The sequence below is a fragment of the Mesocricetus auratus genome, unplaced genomic scaffold (genome assembly GCF_017639785.1).
Source record: "Mesocricetus auratus isolate SY011 unplaced genomic scaffold, BCM_Maur_2.0 Super-Scaffold_100023, whole genome shotgun sequence".
Lineage (NCBI taxonomy): Eukaryota > Metazoa > Chordata > Mammalia > Rodentia > Cricetidae > Mesocricetus > Mesocricetus auratus.
This window is the reverse complement of record NW_024429204.1, coordinates 7,119,131-7,136,960: the sequence shown is the minus strand read 5'-3', so window position 1 is coordinate 7,136,960 and position 17,830 is coordinate 7,119,131. Positions and strand designations below refer to the sequence as shown.

At 45.4% G+C, this 17,830-nt stretch overlaps 1 protein-coding gene across 6 annotated transcripts in view; it reads right to left on the bottom strand.

The window, feature by feature from the left end:
• The window catches only part of Oxr1 (oxidation resistance 1), a 319,071-nt gene that overhangs the window by 56,594 nt on the left and 244,647 nt on the right, over positions 1-17,830 (bottom strand). The window contains exon 1 of one of the 6 annotated variants that reach the window (XM_040730325.1): positions 5,493-5,773. The exons of 4 other annotated variants lie outside the window; for them this stretch is intronic. In XM_040730325.1, the coding sequence (XP_040586259.1) occupies positions 5,493-5,700 (208 nt within the window). In that variant the 5' untranslated portion in view covers positions 5,701-5,773. Of the gene's footprint in view, positions 1-5,492; positions 5,774-17,830 lie in introns of those variants that run through there. One more of the 6 variants, XM_040730326.1, reaches the window with a different exon arrangement.

Genomic DNA, 17,830 nt, shown 5'->3' with positions numbered 1-17,830 from the left:
GAATATTTTGTCCCTATACAAAGCTGCGACACCATCACCACTGACTACATTGAAGTGTTTGTGAACAGACCTTGGTAGAGGCTGGGGGCCGGGTGGTTTTGCTAGTAAACAAGCTTCTTGGGCAAGTTTGAGAAGCTGAGTGCTTACCTCCAAAGCCACGTTAAATGCGTGGTGGGTAGGGCAGCCCACTTGGAATCCCATGCTCTCAAAGTGGAAACAAGAGATCCTAAGGCAACATGGTAGCCAGACTAGCAGAATTTGAGAGCTCTGGGAGTTTCTGCCCAGTAACTAAAGTAGAGAGGCATTGCAGAAGACACCCAGTATCAACCTTGGGTCTCACATGGGGGCACACAGACATGAGCCCACACAGGCAAACATGCATATGTGTAAGCGTACACATCACATATAAATAAACATTCAACGAAATAAAATAGAGATTTTGAAATTGGAGTCTTTAAGCATATAGTGAGGGTTATTTTTCCTTGGTTGTTTTATTTACTTTTGCTATCTTACAGAGTCTCTTCTATCTATTTATAAGACAAGGAATAACTGTGTTTATCCTGGATGTCCAATCAATAGGCTGATCTCTGTCTTAGGGATACTGATTTCTATCTCTATTGATTAATTGCAAATAAACAAAAGCAAATGTTTGATCTCTGGCATTTGTACTTGTTCTTAAACATATTCCTTTTTCTACAGTAGCACAAATCATGTAGTAAAAACTGTGGGGAGTCTCTTAGTGAGAAGGTCGCCAGGGACGGTGGAGAAAGACCTGTGACAGCAGGCCCTCCCCCTGATCTGCATCATCAGTCTCTGAGGTGCTAGTCATCCGCTGCCAATTACCGTCTGAAAATAATATGAATCGGTGCAAAACTATATAACCGGCTGTAAGTTCCATGCCAGGCTAAGAAGCACAATGAAATGTATATCATCTCCTCGTACAAACATTCCCTACATCCAGTACACTCAGACATTAGTCAGTAGCCATCCAATCAGATCAACTGTCATTGTGTCATTATTTAACAGTGGCCTTAAAGTTCAAGAGTGGCCACTCAGAATGCAAGACGCCAGCCGGGATCAGTTCTCATGGGTCTGTAAACGAGCCAGCAATACAAACAGCTCTCTTTCAGGTGCAAGATTCAGCACACAGGATTTTAGCAGCCAAAAAGTGAAACAGATCTTGTCACAGCATCATTTCAGTGACCTTGGGGCTCAAGTCCAAGTCAACGAGATACAACTTTTTGTTTTGTTTCTCAAATCGAGCACCCTGACGGTTATCCGAACCATTTCATCTCTGCTCTCTCTGTTTCCAAAGCAAAGATATAAAATTCAATAAAAATTCTGGCAAATTGAGAGACAAATTACCCAAGTCAAAACAAACTAGTAGCTTTTGAAACAGAAGCACTAAGGATGAATCGATTCAAAAACCTCTGGGTTTTATCCACCCCCTCTTTAATGGATCATTTTTCATCAGCTATACAGACACATAACATCATAAACGGTTTCATGTCCAGGTCAACAGGGCGCAGCTGAGGTCTATGAATGAACGGTGCTAGAGATGCCGGTGGCCCACTTTCAAGGCTGAAGAAACAGCTCACTGCTGAGATCGGATCTTAGAGACGAGACAAGAGCCATTTTAGCAACAGTGGTTCCATGACTACCCCCAAGAGAACTGTTCACTCCTGAGATCACAGCTTCAGGATGTGATGACAACAGCCACCTCTCGCCACCACGGTTCCATGACCACTCCTACCTCTGCTAGCCTCCATTGTTACCTTCCCAGCCAGGGGGCGCAAAGGACCAAGACGGACGGAGAGTCAACTTCAGTGTCTTCTCATAGGCCAGGCAACAGAGGAGGACTGAGTTGGGAAGAGGGAGATACTTATGAGACGTAAACCACACCGCCTTCCCACGCCAAAGCCAACTCCATCTAGGAAGGAGACACAGCAGGAGACAGGGGAGCTCCGACGTTAACTTGAACTGTTCGTTTTGCAGGGCTGAGCGTTGAACTCAGGGCCTGGCGTGTCTGAACCAAGGGCTACGGACTGAAAATAAGGTTAACATAGTGTAAAGAGAAGCTTTTTCCTTGAGAGAAACTTTCCCGCCAGCCTGGTTCTAGAGCCACATGAGTCCCAAATAAACACACAGGAGGCTATATTAATTATGAAGCTGTTGGCCTTGCTTGTTTCTTACTGTCTACCTCTGACTTAAGTAATTACCCCATAATTGTTAATCTAAGTATTTCTCTTACCGGAGAACAGTTCCGGGCTTCCTACCCCATGGCGTTACATCTTGAATCCCTTGTGTTTCTCCTTCCCAGAGTCCTCCTGGACTCCTAGTCCCTCCTATCTAGATTCCCTATAGGCCAGACAGTGCTTTATTGACAAATGCACAGGACTTCCCCAACAACATAGTCTTTTAGGTACTGAAGGTAAATGAAGAGAGACTTTAAATGGTGCTATTGGAGGGTACTGCCATCACCTGGGAAAATGGGGTTGATACAACAGAGTTTTGGCAAAAGTCGACGCTGATATTAACCTGTCAAATCCACTGATCTGGAGTTACTTAACTACAATGATTTAGTAAACATCTGTAAACGGTAGGTCAGTGGTTCTCAACCTATGGGTTGCCACCCCTGTGTGGTAGAACGACCATCAGGAAACACAGACATTTACATTGTGACTCACAACAGTAGCAAAAGGACAGTTATGATGTAACAAAATAATGTTATGGTGGGGGTCGCCACAACATGAGAAACTGTATTAAAGAGTCAAGGCATTAGGGAGGTTGAGAACCACCCATGTAGGCTACCATCCTAACCCCAACAAGAACAGTGTTTAAGGTGGAAGCCCGCTTTAAATTACTTTAAGTTACGGGTTACACTATGTCTCTTTTGTAATTTTTATTGAGAACAATGTGATAGCATCCTTACTGTGCCCCAACTGTGTCTTAATTACCATTTTCCTGAGGGGATTTAACTTAACTCCAAAGCCAGAGGCTGACAGAAGCGAAGGCAGCTGCCCTGAGAGGCAGCAAGGTGAGTGACTCCAGCAGCTCAATATGACTCGGTGACTCCAGCTCAGTGACTCCAGCTGCTTGCAGGAAATGTAAAAATCAAAGTGACGGCCTAAGTTTTCTCTGGTCTATCTCTAAACTGTTTATGGTAAAACTACGCCAGCGTTATCCTTAGAGTCCTGACACGGAAAGATGCAAGATCTCTAACAACAAACTGGGCTCCGGGCTCCAGACAACCTATATATAGGAATGCAAGTGTCTCTAGCAGGAAGCATGTGTCTGCAACAGGGAACATTGCCGAAGGTACTTTGCAAGGTAGAAGACAGGCGTGTGCGAATGTCAGCTGGAAGAAACAACAGAGCTAACTCAAAGGACAGCAGGTCCTAAATAAAGGACACAGATGCCGGAATGACTAGCTCAAACACAGATGCAAGGCCTAAGAAAGTTCTTGCAAACGTATGCGCGTTGCCTCTCGGAACCAGGAGAACGTACTCATCTACGCCTGCTGGTCAGGTGCGCCACCACGAACCTGTGTCCACAGCAACCACTCGTGGTAACGCACAGAGTAACCAAACAGTTGGTAGGGCACTTACTTCTTGCCCTGTCTTCAGAACTCTGTAGCATAACTTCAGAGACACGGCACGTGTCTAACATGCTATTTCCTAGCTTTAACGCGCACCAATTTCACTAGCTTTGGTTCAAATCGTAAGAATCTACAGAGCTGGGAACCTGAGATTATTTAATCCAATCTCACTCAAAAACAAGGAACCACAGGCCTAAAGAGATCTGGTAACGTGGTGTCTTACGTTGTCGCTGGGCTCAACCCACCCACTCACCGTGGTCTCCCTGCCATGACATCTCAAGGCCTCTTTAAACTGTGACATTTGGGGCAGTATAAGTCTTCAAAAAATGTGCAACAAATTCATAAGCAGTGCCATCAGAAGGGGCATTTACATAGGTTCTGAAACTGTAATTCGGAAGGAAAATGTCACTGGTGCTCATTGTTCAGGAATGAAAGATTTGTATGTGTTTGCGCCTGTATCTATTAGATATTAATTACAGCCCTTTCTAGTTGGGTAGCCCCACATATTATATAACCACACATTAAGACGTTGATCGATATAGCAACTGTCTTCAAGTAAAATTCTCAGACATTTCAAGTTAAAAACGTCCTCATTCCTGGTCTTAACTTTTGGGTTTTTGGGGGGGGGGGGGGTTGTTGTTGTTTGGTTGGTTTTGTTGTTTTGTTTTTGTTTTTTTGAGACAGGGTTCAGGGTTTCTCTGTAGCCCTAGATGTCCTGGAATGAATTAGTTCTTGTAGACCAGGCTGGCTCTGGGACTCACAAAGATCTGCCTCTGCCTGCCTTGTGGTGGGATTCAAGGCTTGAATCACCACGGCTCCTGGTTTTAACTTTAAAAGAATCCTTAATCCAGCCAATAACTTTAGAAAACTACCCACCCCACTTTTAATTTTTTTTTTTCTAATTTCAAAAACAGAGGGACAGGAGTTCTAATGAAAAGACGACCATGTGGGCAAAGTGAGGAAAGATATATTTAAAGGGGCAAGCTGAAACTAGATTCTCCAAGTCCAAGTTTCTTCGGGATATCATACACACCCACACATAACTTCAAGTTTAAAATGAACAGAGGTGCGGGGTTATGGGTAACTTTTTACGGAATCTGCACTTCTCTCTACTTTTGAAATGGAAAGGGTCATATACCACCACCCTTCAGACACCTACAAACATATGAAGTCAAGCCGGAAAAAAAAAATGAATGACTGATCCCACAGAAGGCCGGTGGGCCTGGAGAAACTACCATATGCGTTACACCAAAATACATGGGCGGCACTTGACACTACTCGGCCGGGGCTCGGTGCCGTGCCATCGCAGGGGCTTTAAAGAGCAGCCTAAAAGCTGCAGCCGTGGGAGAGAAAGAAGGGAAAGTTCCAAGCAAGTTACAGTGGAAAAAAAAAAAAAAGAAACTTTCCAGGTTCGGGCCTCAAGAAGACACGCGGTGCAAAGCACAACTCAGCCCGGGTTCCCAGTCGGGGAGGGGAAGCGCTTTCGGTGACAAAGTGCCACTTTGTTTTGTTGTTTGCAAGTTTGGAAACGGAGTCGTCCTCGCAGCCGGCACGCCGCACGCACCCAGTGAAAATCCAGAAAAAAAAAAAAGGAAAAAAAAAAAGAGTGACCCAAGCAAAGGCCGAGCAGACGCCGCGGAGCTCTGGAAGTCTAACTCCGTGCACGTCACAACTGCTCCGAGGAGGCAGAGGACAGGAAGGATCCCACCCCGGAGCCCGGGACGAGTCGGTGGCGCCCGTCCCGGGGACAGGAAGGGCAGCTGCGAGCCTGCGGGGCTCGCACACCTGCCTGCCCGCGCCGTCCCCGGTCCCCGACCCCGGGTCCCCGACCCCGGTCCCCGTCCCCATCCGTCCGTCCGTCCGTCCGCGCGCAGGGACGAGAGGGGACACTCACCGGGTCCCTCGGGACTGGCCGGCGAGGGTGGCGGATGCTCGACGGGCCCGCAGCCCGGGTCGCCCGGAGCCGGCTCCCGCAGGTAGTCCTCGAAGCGCACCTGCCGGGCTTCTTCCCCTCCGCCGCCGCCGCCGAGCCCCCACAGGCGGCTGGCCGTGCCCCGCAGCAGCCGGCCGCTCTTGCCGGTGAACGTGGTCAGGTAGTCCATGCCGCCGTCGCCACGGTTCTCAGGGCGACAACGCCCGCCCGGCCCAGCTTGCCGAGCCGGGGGCGGGGGGCGGGGGGCGGGGGGCGGGGGGCGGGCGGCGGCTCGGCTCGTCCAGGCCGGCGGCGCGCGGGCCGGGCCTCCTTGGGGCCCGGGGCGGACCATCGGGCCCCGCGCGCCGGGGGGTGTGTGTATGCGTGGGTGTGGGTGGCGAGGGCGAGCATGAAGTTCCAGAAAAGTTCTGCTCCTCGCTCCCGCGCCCCGCCGCGGGCAGACACGCACCGAGCAGAGTTTGTCTCTCTCCTCCCTGGACGGACCCAAGGTTAGCCACGTCCTGGGGATTTAAGTCTCCCGCGCCGGTTCTAGACGCGCTCCCCCCCTCCCCGTCCCGCCGAGGTGGAGCAGCCCGCTACCCACCTCCTGCCCAGCCCCGCCCCGCCCCGCCCGGTCCCGCCCCGTCCCGGACGCTGCCTGCCGGACTTTCTGGACGGCCACGGAAGGGAGGACCCCTTAGCCTCCTGCCCGAGGGCTGTGTGGGGCCCCCGCAGGCGACCTGGACACTCTGCAGGACTGGAGGGGAGTGCTCGCGGCGAGCAAAGTTTGAGCTACTGGTGTTGGAACTTTCTGTGTGTGTGTGTGTGTGTGTGTGTGTGTGTGTGTGTGTGTAAGCCATATGAAAACCTAGCAAAGTTTTAGCTAATACTGTTGGAACGTGTGTGTGTGTGTGTGTGACTGAGTGAGTATGCGTGTGTGTGTGTGTGTGTAATCAATAGAAAACCTAGCTAAGTTTTAACTAATGGTGTTGAAACTGTGTGTGTGTGTGTGTGTGTGTGTGTGTGTGTGTGTGTGAGTGTGCGTGTATCAGCATCAGCCATAGAAAAACTTGCACCTTAAGAAGCATGTGATGGCTACTTTAAATGCTAAGACTGCAAGCCCTTCCTTTAAATAAGGCCGCGGCCGTGTTGGAAGTTCGCTGTGAGTTTATGCACGTCTGCTGAAAGGACTTTGGAGGAAGTGCAGCTCGGGGAAGGCTCTGAAGAACAGTCCTGCCTCTTAGGTGGGAAGCAAGGAATTGTGTGACTTCTGACACACACTGACTACTGGGTTTGGTTTCCTGTGAGATCTGGTAGTCTCTCCCAGTCTGTCTGTTTATACTTTTGTTAGTTTCCCCACAGATTAAACAAGCCCTCCTTTGCCAGTACATTAAAATATTTGAAGAGAAGATGTGAATTGCCTAGTACATTAAAAGGTCAAGGACTCTGAGTAATGGAGCCCAGAAAAGGGGGAACTTATTTTGCCCAGTTATAAACCCTCCTGAGGCTGCTGCCCGCTGATGTGACTCATCTCCTTTCCAGTTTAAATTCTCACTTGATTGAATAAACTTCAGGATCCTGACACCAGCATCAACTTTATACCTGGTTAAAAATACAGAATGTGTGGGCAGCGTCCCCAGAGTGCCCAATTCACAGTGCTTCTGAGGAAGAGGCCAAGGAAATGGCCTTCTCAGCAAGCATCCCCGTGTTCCCGAAGTGCTGCTTGGTTTAAAAACGGCCCCAGCCCTTACTTCTGTGCCTCTCGGGACCTCCTGGTTAGGCCATGTAATGGACACTGTGATTCCCCCAGACTCCGATGTTCAAATCCTAATCTGCACACCATGGTTAAATCGTGAGGATGAAGTCCTCCTGAATGGGACCAGTACCCGGGTGGGAGCGGCCTCAAGGAGCTCTCTGACCCACCTGCCCTGTTAGGATCCACAGCTAAGAGTCTGTAGCTAGCAGAGGGACCTGCCAACCAAGTGTGCCCTGGCTTGGCATCCTGATTTTGCATTTCTAGACTCTAGACCGTGTGAAATAAAGTTTTATTATCCCTAAACCACCCAAGAATGGTACTTCCTTTTAACGTCCTTACTGAGAACAGAGGCTGGTTTGTCTTGTTTATATCTGAGAATGGCATTTCAATAGGAAACATCACCCGGCTTCAGTACCTCCTGTGAGTTCTTTGAGAGTCTCAGCATGCAAGCCAGGTTTGGAGAGCACAGCAGTCCCCCAGACAATGGGGGACAAGGAAGGTTGAAAGTTCAAAGCCAACCTGGCCATTTTACCAAGCCTTTGTCTCAAAATAAAATTTACAGAGAGGAGGCTAGGGAAGGGGGGGGTAAAGAGGGTGCTTCAAAGATATTTCTAAAGTAAAATTTTGATAAACTGAAATATTTTTCCTAGGGTATGTCTTCTGCTGCCTTACTAAATATACTTGCTTTGTGACTAGCATAAATAAATACCATTTGCGTTCTTTTTGTTCTTAATACCCAATTAGATGTGTGTGTTTATGTCTCCACAGTAGGAATCTGCATTGCACTCTTTCAAACGCAGTTTTATAAAACCTTAACCCCTGAGGCAGTGTCAGAGAAGGCGAGGGCTGCAGGATAAACCTTACTGACTGAATATTTCACAAATCTGATTTCAGTTTAGCTGGACCCTAATATTCCCTATATCAGTAACTTCCTGGTCAATGTTTTACATTTGTGTCACTGACATCATTAAAGTGAAGTACCAAATTCATCACTCCAAAATGTTACAGTACCTTCTACTAGGCCATCAAGTAGGGAATGCTCATTTTTCCTCCTTCCCATACTTTGTCTCAGAAAAAGGCTCTCCCTCCTGTCCCGACTGTTGCTCTCCCTAAAATCCTAAAATCTGCTTTTGATCTTGGCCTCTACTTTCCCTACAGTATCAACCTTGCTCTTACCCTAGGTCAGCCACATTAAGTCTCTGTTGTCCTTAAAAAATAACTTTCCTTGCATGTCAGACTCGCCGGTAGGTTACCTTTTACCTCATGTTTAACGTCTTGTTGTTGGCGTATAATTTACGTACCATAAAATCCACCTGCCCGAAGTGTAGAGATTGAGGAAGTACCATGAACGACTTTGTCTTTAAACAGTCCATCCTGGGAAACTCAGCTCGACTGTTAGACACTCCCCCACTCTACCTGCTGCCTAGGCAACCACTGTGGACTAGCTTTAAAGAACATCCCATATGAAGATACCGTGTAAGCTTGGCTCCAGGGTCCTGCTTCCTTCACCTCAAGGACCAGTCCCAGGCTGTGGCTGGTTGGTTTTTTTTCCCTCTTTTGAGGGGGCTGCCACCCAGCTCCCAAATCATGACACAGAGGCTTGCTGTTACTTATAAATGCCCGGCCTTAGCTTGGCCCATCTCTAGCCAGCTTTTCTCATCTTAAATGATCCCATCTATCTTTTGCCTCTGGACTCTTTCCTTTTCTCACTCTGTACGTCTTACTTTCGCTCTTACTCCATGGCTGGCAGTTTAGCTGTCAATACACGCTAGTTTCTTCTATTAGAATAATGGAGTCCTCCCCCCCCCAAGGAAAAAAAAAAACACCAAGAAACCTTTAATAGCATTTTGATGACAGTGCGTGGAAACTACTGGTTTTGTAGACCACAGGTAGGTGAGAATAAAGTGTGGTACTTCCTGCAGAGGGCATTTTGGCAGAAATATACATACATACATACATACATACATATATATAATTTAAAGCATATACACTTTAATTCAACAAGCATACCTCTTACTATAGGTCCTATTTATCTCTGAAATGATAGTTTCCTATTTCCAATAGCAAAATATTGAAAACACTTTAAATGGTAATGAGCAAATGAATAAGATGTTCACGTATTCAAAAATTTAAAACCATTTGTTCTTGCTGGACATAGTAGCATGTACCCATAAAACCCAGCGCTCAGGAAGCTGAAGCAGGAGGGTTGCTGAAGCCAGCCTGGGCTACATAGTAAGACTTAAATGGAAGAAAAGATTTCTTGGTATGGTTAGTAAGGGGCCGGGGGGGGGAGGAGGAAAGCAAGGTTGCCTCCGTTTTTTGAAAATTGAACAAAGTATATATATTCACATGTAATATTTTGTTAGCACATATAAGAAAACAGTAGCTAGTCCTGGGGGTTCAAAGTTGTCATCTTAGCTACTTGGGAGGCAGAAGCAGGAAGTTGGAAAGTTGAAAGTCTGTCTGTCTCACAAAATGAGTTCAAAGTCAGATTGGAGCAACGGTGAAACTATGAATCAATACACACACACACGGGCGCGCACACACACAGAGTGAGGGAGGAGAAACACACACAGAGAAAGAGACAGAAGGAGAGAGAGAAAGACACGAGCATATGTAAAGGAATGGGAATAAGACACAATGGTGTGGAGTTTGCTCTATAATATACTGTTCGACTTCCTGTATCAAAAGGAGGGAATGTGGAAAAGGACATGGACTTGTTGCTCTGACCCAAGTAACTTAGGCTGAGTGGGAGGGGCTGACTTTACATTGTTTTTTTTTTTTTTAAAGAGAGAAGACAGAGGTCTCTTTTTTTTTTTTTTTAAAGATTTTATTTATTATGTATACAGCACTCCGTATATGCCTGCTGGCCAGAAGAGGGCACCAGATCTCATTACTGATGGTTGTGAGCCACCATGTGGTTGCTGGGAATTGAACTCAGGACCTCTGGAAGAGAGGCCCATGTTCTTAGCCTCTGAGCCATCTCTCCAGCCCCTTACTTTACATTGTTGTGCAGTATGTTTGCAAAGCGTATTAGAATGTGCTTATAGGTGAAAAATATTTCAATGGGTCCGTTCTGCCTTCTAGGAAGTTGTAAGATCGTGCAATATTAAACTACTATTACTCAGCTCTGGTTAAGAACTATTTAGAAGCTAAAACACTGTATTTCTTAATCACCAGTCCTTACTTCACGGAGTGCAATCCACTCTTTCCCTGCAGGGACAATCTGTCCATCAGGGAAGGTCACTGGAACACAGCATACACGGCTCACCGCACAGTGTTGCCTTGTTATTGAGAGCATAGGCCGCAAGGCCTGCCTTGGGTTGCCTTTCCCACTACTGGGAGTATAATGGAAAAGGAAAGACTTAACCACCCAGGCCTCTGGGCTGTGGTGGCGCACGCCTTTAATCCCAGCACTCGGGAGGCAAAGGCAGGCGGATCTCTGAGTTCGAGGCCGGGCTGGACCTACAGCCTCCAAAACAATACAGAGAAACCCTGTCTCGAAAAACAAAAAGCAAGACAAAACAAAAAAAAAACCACTCAGGCCTTTGGGCTCCTTACCTATGACAATAGAAAAGGTGAGAAGATTTAATAAGAGAGAATGAGCCAGGGCTGCAGAGACAGCTCAGGGGTGACGCGCGTCAGCTTGAACAGGGTTCAAGCCTCACCATCCATGTAAAAAGCTGGTCACAGTGACACACACACACATACACACACACAATCAATCCCAGTAGTTTCATTGACAGGTAGATCCCTGGGGCTTGTTAGCCAGCAAGTTTAGCCTAACTGAGGAGTCCCAGGTCTCAGTGAGAGAGCCTGTCTGAAAAAAACAGTGTTCAGTTCCTAAGGAAAAACTCCTACCCTACCCGACAAGTGTGAACACACACACACACACACACACACACACACATACATGCACACACACACACACACAGACCTTCCATGAACCTAGATGACTGAAGTATAGTAGTACCTTGGTAAATGTGAGCTATTTTAACAATTATCAAATAATTGTATAGGAAGCTAATACAGAATCTGGAGAGATGGTTCAGCAGTTAACAAAGCTTGCTTCTCTTCCACAGAGGACCCAAGTTTGGTTCCCAGAACCACACTGGTCATCTCATAACCACCCAATGACTCCAGTTCCAGTGAACCTGATGCCCCCTGCTGGCCTCCAAGAGCACCTACACACATTCGGCACACAACACATGTATACATAGATAGAAATAAAGTCTTTTTTTCAAAAAAGGAAGAAACCAGTGCAGAAGACATCATAATTATGTTAATATTCCGTGGCCCCGATTTTAAAATAATTCTGACGTATATGTAGAGTTGCCAATCAGGAAAAAGTTGTGAAAACGTAATACATGTTTTCATCGATCAGACAGTACATTTTACCCTCTTGCCTTACGTGTCAAACACAATGGCCATGTTTTATCCTTAGAAAAGTCGGTGTACTTTGCCTTTTCCTTAGTGATATCTTGTCTCGTTGATATAAATTTTTCACTAGCTTTTTAAAAGAAAAGGGAAATACACGTGATAAAACGAAAGTTCAATGTGTATAAAAAGCTATATAGTGGTTAACTTTTCACCTCTTTGCAAAATCAAGGCTCCGTGGGTTCTTTTGTCTCCCTCCAGGAATACATAACACATCCATATGTATGTGTGCACCAGTGTGAGCCCATGTGCACGTAGGTATGTGTACCCTGATATTTTAAAGCATAAATGGAAGTTTACTGCATCCATTGTTTGACTTAAATTTATTTCTATCAGACTTTTAATACTAAAAGATGTTAGAGCAACTTCACTGTTGATATTGTTTTGGAATTGAATTTATTGTAATCTACTGAACACAGCTGGGTTGTGAGTATTCCACTGTAGGACATTTATTTAGCAAAAGTTACGAGGTAAAAAACTCACAGAAAAAACATCTTGTTCATTGGTTGGAGTTGTGTGCGTGCATGTACTTACATCATTAGCTAACTAAAAAACAGCTCCCTTAGACCCCAGAATTTAAAGAAAGTCTCCTCTGACATCATCACCCTGAAGACAATTGTTCTTTTGGTTTTGGAAACAATTGCATTATCTGTTGTTGGAAATAAGATCAGTAACTTATCTTTAAACATGGAAGTTTTGAGGAATCCTTTTAAAAAAGATGTCTGTGGATCAAATCTTACATCTCTAGTTAATGTTAGCAAATGCTTTACCACTGAGGCAAACCCCTTAACTCATCAGGCTAGACAATTTTTGCTTGAAACAAAAACAAAAACAATGATGAGGAAACTAGAAAACTCACTATGTTTTTTTTTTATTATTATTATACCCCAAAGCGATATATTCAATCATTTGAAAACAACCAGAACTGTATCTCCAAAATATATTGCTTTGTATCTTTCAAGTTTTCCTGCTGGGCTACTTCTATATTAAGGAAACTGCCACCTGATTTGTGAGTCTGCCGTGGCTGACAAAGTCGTGGCTGATGTTGCCTTTGCGGTCCTTTCCTAGGTCCCACCCGGATGGGTCAGTCACTTTGCCAAGCTCTCCCAGTGCAAGCTCACATCTTATCTTTTTGTAAATCTGACATCACATAGCTTTTCTATTAATAGCCCTTTCCTGGAATTTTTCCTGCCTCACTGAAACTATTGGGGATAGATTCGATGCTATTACATTTGTTACTTTTTTTCCAAAATACTTCCTAACGCCAATGAAATTAATGGATCTTGGAAAATTGGTATTTTTCCCTGAAAAGCAGAAAATCTTAGACTTTTTTCTCAAATTGAAGTACCTGGGTGGTGGGCATCTGATGGCAAATCATCACCCAAAATGGTAAAGTGCAATTCATAATCTCACTAGAAGACTAGCCACATTAATAAACACAGGGGAAAAAAAGAAAAAGAAAACCGGGATCCTCAAGAAATCAGACCATGTTAGAATATCTACCTGGTGACTATTAATGGCATAGAAATGTCGGCATGCAAATTTCTGGTGGGAGAAGCAGTAACAGTGATAGAATCGATAAAACCAGACACTAAGCAAAGGTGTTTCAAAAGCATTAAGAAACAGGGAATGTGACTTGCACAATAAGTACATCAAGATCTGGCAGTTAGCCTGCAGCCTCACTTGGTACAGGGTCAAACTCTGGCTACCCTGGACTTCAGCTGTTCTTTTTTTATTTTTTTATTTTTATTTATTTATTTATTTTTTTTTCAGCTGTTCATTTTTTTAAAAATACCCCCCCTTTTTTTATTCAAAGCCTTTAGTGGGTCTCTGTCCACAAAAAGACTACACTCACAAAATGGAGAGTTCCAGTGTGTCAAAGTACCAGACAGGAAGATGATAACATATTTAGCCATATCTGTGATCACAACACTAAAGTTTTCATATGACCTTTCAGTAGAGTAGGAATGGACCCAGAGGAATTGCCCTGCATTTATAACCGTTTCTGTCCCTGTTGTTCTTCTTAATTCTGAATAGTAAAAAGTGTTAGTTCCCACACTAGTCAGAAAACCACTTCCATGTCAGTGGAGCAAAATGGAGATCTAGCAATACCATCATAAAGAATTATAATTAAAACCCAGGTCACAACAATTCACATCCACTTAACATAGAATTATTTTGGTGCTGGCTTCACATCCTCCTGAGGGTAATAATTACAACTACATAATTACAGACTTACATATTCCATACCTGGAATGGGGCCGCTTCTAGTGGCTTCTGGATCAGTTTCACTCAACTCACTGAGAGAATGCCAGGGGTGCGGTGATACCTACCTACAGTTGGGAGAACCCAACAAAGGAGTTTAGGAATGGGGTGATTGGAATCTCCGGGGAGGAATGTTATATTGTGCAGGCAAACATTCTAACTCCCCCGTCCAGCACAGGTTTCTGCTTGATCCTTTGCGGCTGTAGTAGGGTGTGTGTCTGCCCAGTGGGCTGTGTTCACAGCCATAGTGTGTGTTCACAGGCACAGTGTGTGTTCACAGGCACAGTGTGTGTTCACAGGCACAGTGTGTGTTCACAGGCATAGTGTGTGTTCACAGTCATAGTGTGTGTTCACAGCCATAGTGTGTGTTCACAGACAGACATAGTGTGTGTTCACAGCCATAGTGTGTGTTCACAGACAGACATAGTGTGTGTTCACAGCCATAGTGTGTGTTCACAGACAGACATAGTGTGTGTTCACAGGCATAGTGTGTGTTCACAGGCACAGTGTGGGTTCACAGGCACAGTGTGTGTTCACAGGCATAGTGTGTGTTCACAGTCAGGCATAGTGTGTGTTCACAGGCATAGTGTGTGTTCACAAGCACAGTGTGTGTTCACAGGCACAGTGTGGGTTCACAGGCATAGTGTGGGTTCACAGACAGACATAGTGTGTGTTCACAGGCACAGTGTGGGTTCACAGACACAGTGTGTGTTCACAGGAACAGTGTGTGTTCACAGGCACAGTGTGGGGTCACAGACACAGTGTGTGTTCACAGGCACAGTGTGGGGTCACAGACACAGTGTGTGTTCATAGGCACAGTGTGGGTTCACAGACACAGTGTGTTCCCAGACACAGTGTGTGTTCACAGTCAGGCACAGTGTGGGTTCACAGGAACAGTGTGCTCCCAGACCTCTCCATCCATTCCTCTGCTTTCATCCATTTCTTCTCCTCTCTGCTCTAGAGCAGGTCTTTACGCAGTAGTGTAACTTACTCTATTTATTAATAAAATATCCATACTCATTATCTTAAAAACCTAGAAAAGCATTTGTAATTTACTAAATACCTCATTTTAGTGTTAATTTCAGACACTTGGATATTTTAAAATACTTAAATATATGATACTTATTATACTTAGAGATTCACTAGGTTAGAATTATTAAAAATCATCTCTCTGCCTTTGGATTTTTTTAATGAGGAACAGAAAAACAGGATAAAAAGTATAAAAGAAAGGGTAGTTATAATTTGGGGAGAACCTAACTCCATTGCCACTTATCACTTGCTTTTATAACAAAATCCAAGTTTCCAGATTCCCCAGGTAGGCCTGAAGCCCCGCCCCCTTCAGGGAAGGCCGTCATGAAGGCGGGTGGACCCTGAAGCTGGTGATGGATGTCTCAGCCTCAGACACATTGGAGTGTAACGATGACGCAAGAGCCTGCCTTCAAGCCCGTCGGTCTCTCCCAGGAGGGGTGCAGAATTGGAAAGTGTCCTATCCATGCGACGCCCAGCCGAGGTGCACGAGTAGCAAGCTGCCAGGACTGAACATTGAAAGAACAGCCTCCTCTCCCAGAGCATAGGGAGCATGCCCTGCTCCCCACCCCTCTGGTCCCAACACCACCCGAGAACGCCGCTGATAAGGTCAGGTGAGGGCACCACAAACCGCAGCATCCCCGTCATCCGTAAATGATGTAGCGGTGCCTAGAGAACGGATCAGGCACCGGCTACCTCCTGCTATTCTAGACGCTATTTTCCTGCCCCATCTCCCCAGAAGAGAGCAGACACAGCGATACATCCACATTCAAAGTTGCAGTCTTTGCTACTCTAACACACGCACGTACAGGTAAATCTGACCCTTTGGCTACCTCACAGAGAGAAGCAAGCCATCGTATCCTTTGCCAAGGCACTGACTGGGGTTAACACCACAGTGACAATTATTGATAGAACTGAATTCTTAAGGACTGGTTGGCCTTCACGGTGTATTTGTTTTCCTAAGTAGCCCAGGGATCAGGAAGGAAGGGGTGGGGATGGGAGTTTTAAAAATATACAGATACTAAAATATCGTTAGCACACTGGATTTGGGCTAGTCCTGCTAACATGCAGCATGATACGTGGACACTCGTGAGCACTTTCTCATTAAATCCCGGGTAAAGGGAACCCTGAAGCTCTTAGCTCTCTCCTCTTTAGTCCAGCCCAATACTGCAGACGCGGTCACCTTAAATCCGCATTTTCTCTGCAGTAAAAACACTAGCTTGCAGAACGTCCTGTTGGTAATGAGAATGAGCTGTGGGACTTTGTAAAAAGCAAATTTCCCAGCTATCCACAGAGAAACCAATGCTTGGCTAATAGAGGGAGAACTCATGAGTTGGGAGTTTTTCAACTGTTAGCTGAATTTAAGATGCTGCGACTTCACAGTTATCCCAAGTGATTTTTACATCTTTGCTTCATTTCACTCATAAACTAAATTAGAAAATCAATTCTGGCAGTCACTGAGCAGGGATTACATATATGTTTTATGCACATGTGTGACGAACATCATTTTACTCTCCACGGCAGTGGTCCTCAACCTTCCTAATGCTGTGACCCTTTAATACAGTTCAAGTTGTGGTGAGCCCCGACCATAGAATTGCTTCATAACTGCAATTTTTGCTACTGTTGCGAATCGTAATGTAAGTATCTGATGTGCAGGATATCTGGTATAAGGTCCCAAGGGGGGTCACAATCCACAATGCTACCCCTGCCTCAGTACCCAATAGAGAAATATGTTCTGCATGGTGCAGAAGAAAGATGGTGGATCATGAATTTGGATCCCGGAGTCATTTTGTAGAATGAATTTCAAGAAATTAACTAAGAAACTAAGACATTATACAGCAAGTCACTGAGGTTTGGAAGTCCATTTAATACTGTAACTGAAACTTAGCTTGCCCAGGAAGGTTTTTACCAATGTTTAGCTTGCATTATGAAATCCTATGCAAGACTGGTACATGGAACGTAGACGATCTGATTGATATTGCCAGGCTAACACATTTGATTTTCAGGCACCCTCTGCCGTGTCTATACTCTGAAGAATATTTGGAGATTGCGAGACAGAAATTGGTCTCATGTATACCACTTGAGATCCTCCCTAAGTACCATACCAGAAATGAAAGAACACAGAATGGAGAGGCACTAGAGGTGGGAAGAAACTCATCAATTATCTGTGATTTACGTGGTAAGACTTGAGTTTCAAACCACCCCAGTTCTCTCAATAAGTATCCTAACAATCAGGAAATATGAACTCGAAATTCTTAAACATGCTTGTTTGCAAAACTCCAGTTTCAGATGTCACATACTTGTTTTATCTACAACTATACCAGACAGGGTTTAAAAGAAATTGCCTTTCAGAACTATGAAAAAAGTCTCAATCCCTCTCTTTCTATGTCTCTGTGTCTCTCTGTCTCTCTCTGGCTGGCTGTCTCTCTCTGTCTCTCTCTGTCTCTCTGTCTCTCTCTGTCTCTCTCTCTCTCTCTCTCTCTTTCTCTCTCTCTCTTCCTCTCCCTCTCCCTCTCGGCAGGGAGGAGGTGTCCAGAGCTGGGACCCAAGGTCTTCTTTCTCTGAGTTATCGGCAACCTTAACCCCAGGCCTGTCTTTCTCAGCTTCATTGGTAAGCTAGTTTAGGTAGGCAAGAGCCAGTAAGTGCTGGGTGTCTCCCATTGGGATAAGAGCCGAGTGGAATTCAGGGCTTCCCCAAAGGAAGGGTTCATACATCAAATTTCCACCTACGTTTTACTCAGGCACTCACTGATCCTCCCCCAGCCCACCCAAACACTGCTGAAGTACCAGGATGGCCGAGGTTATTTAAATGTGAGATGCAGCTACAACTGTTTTT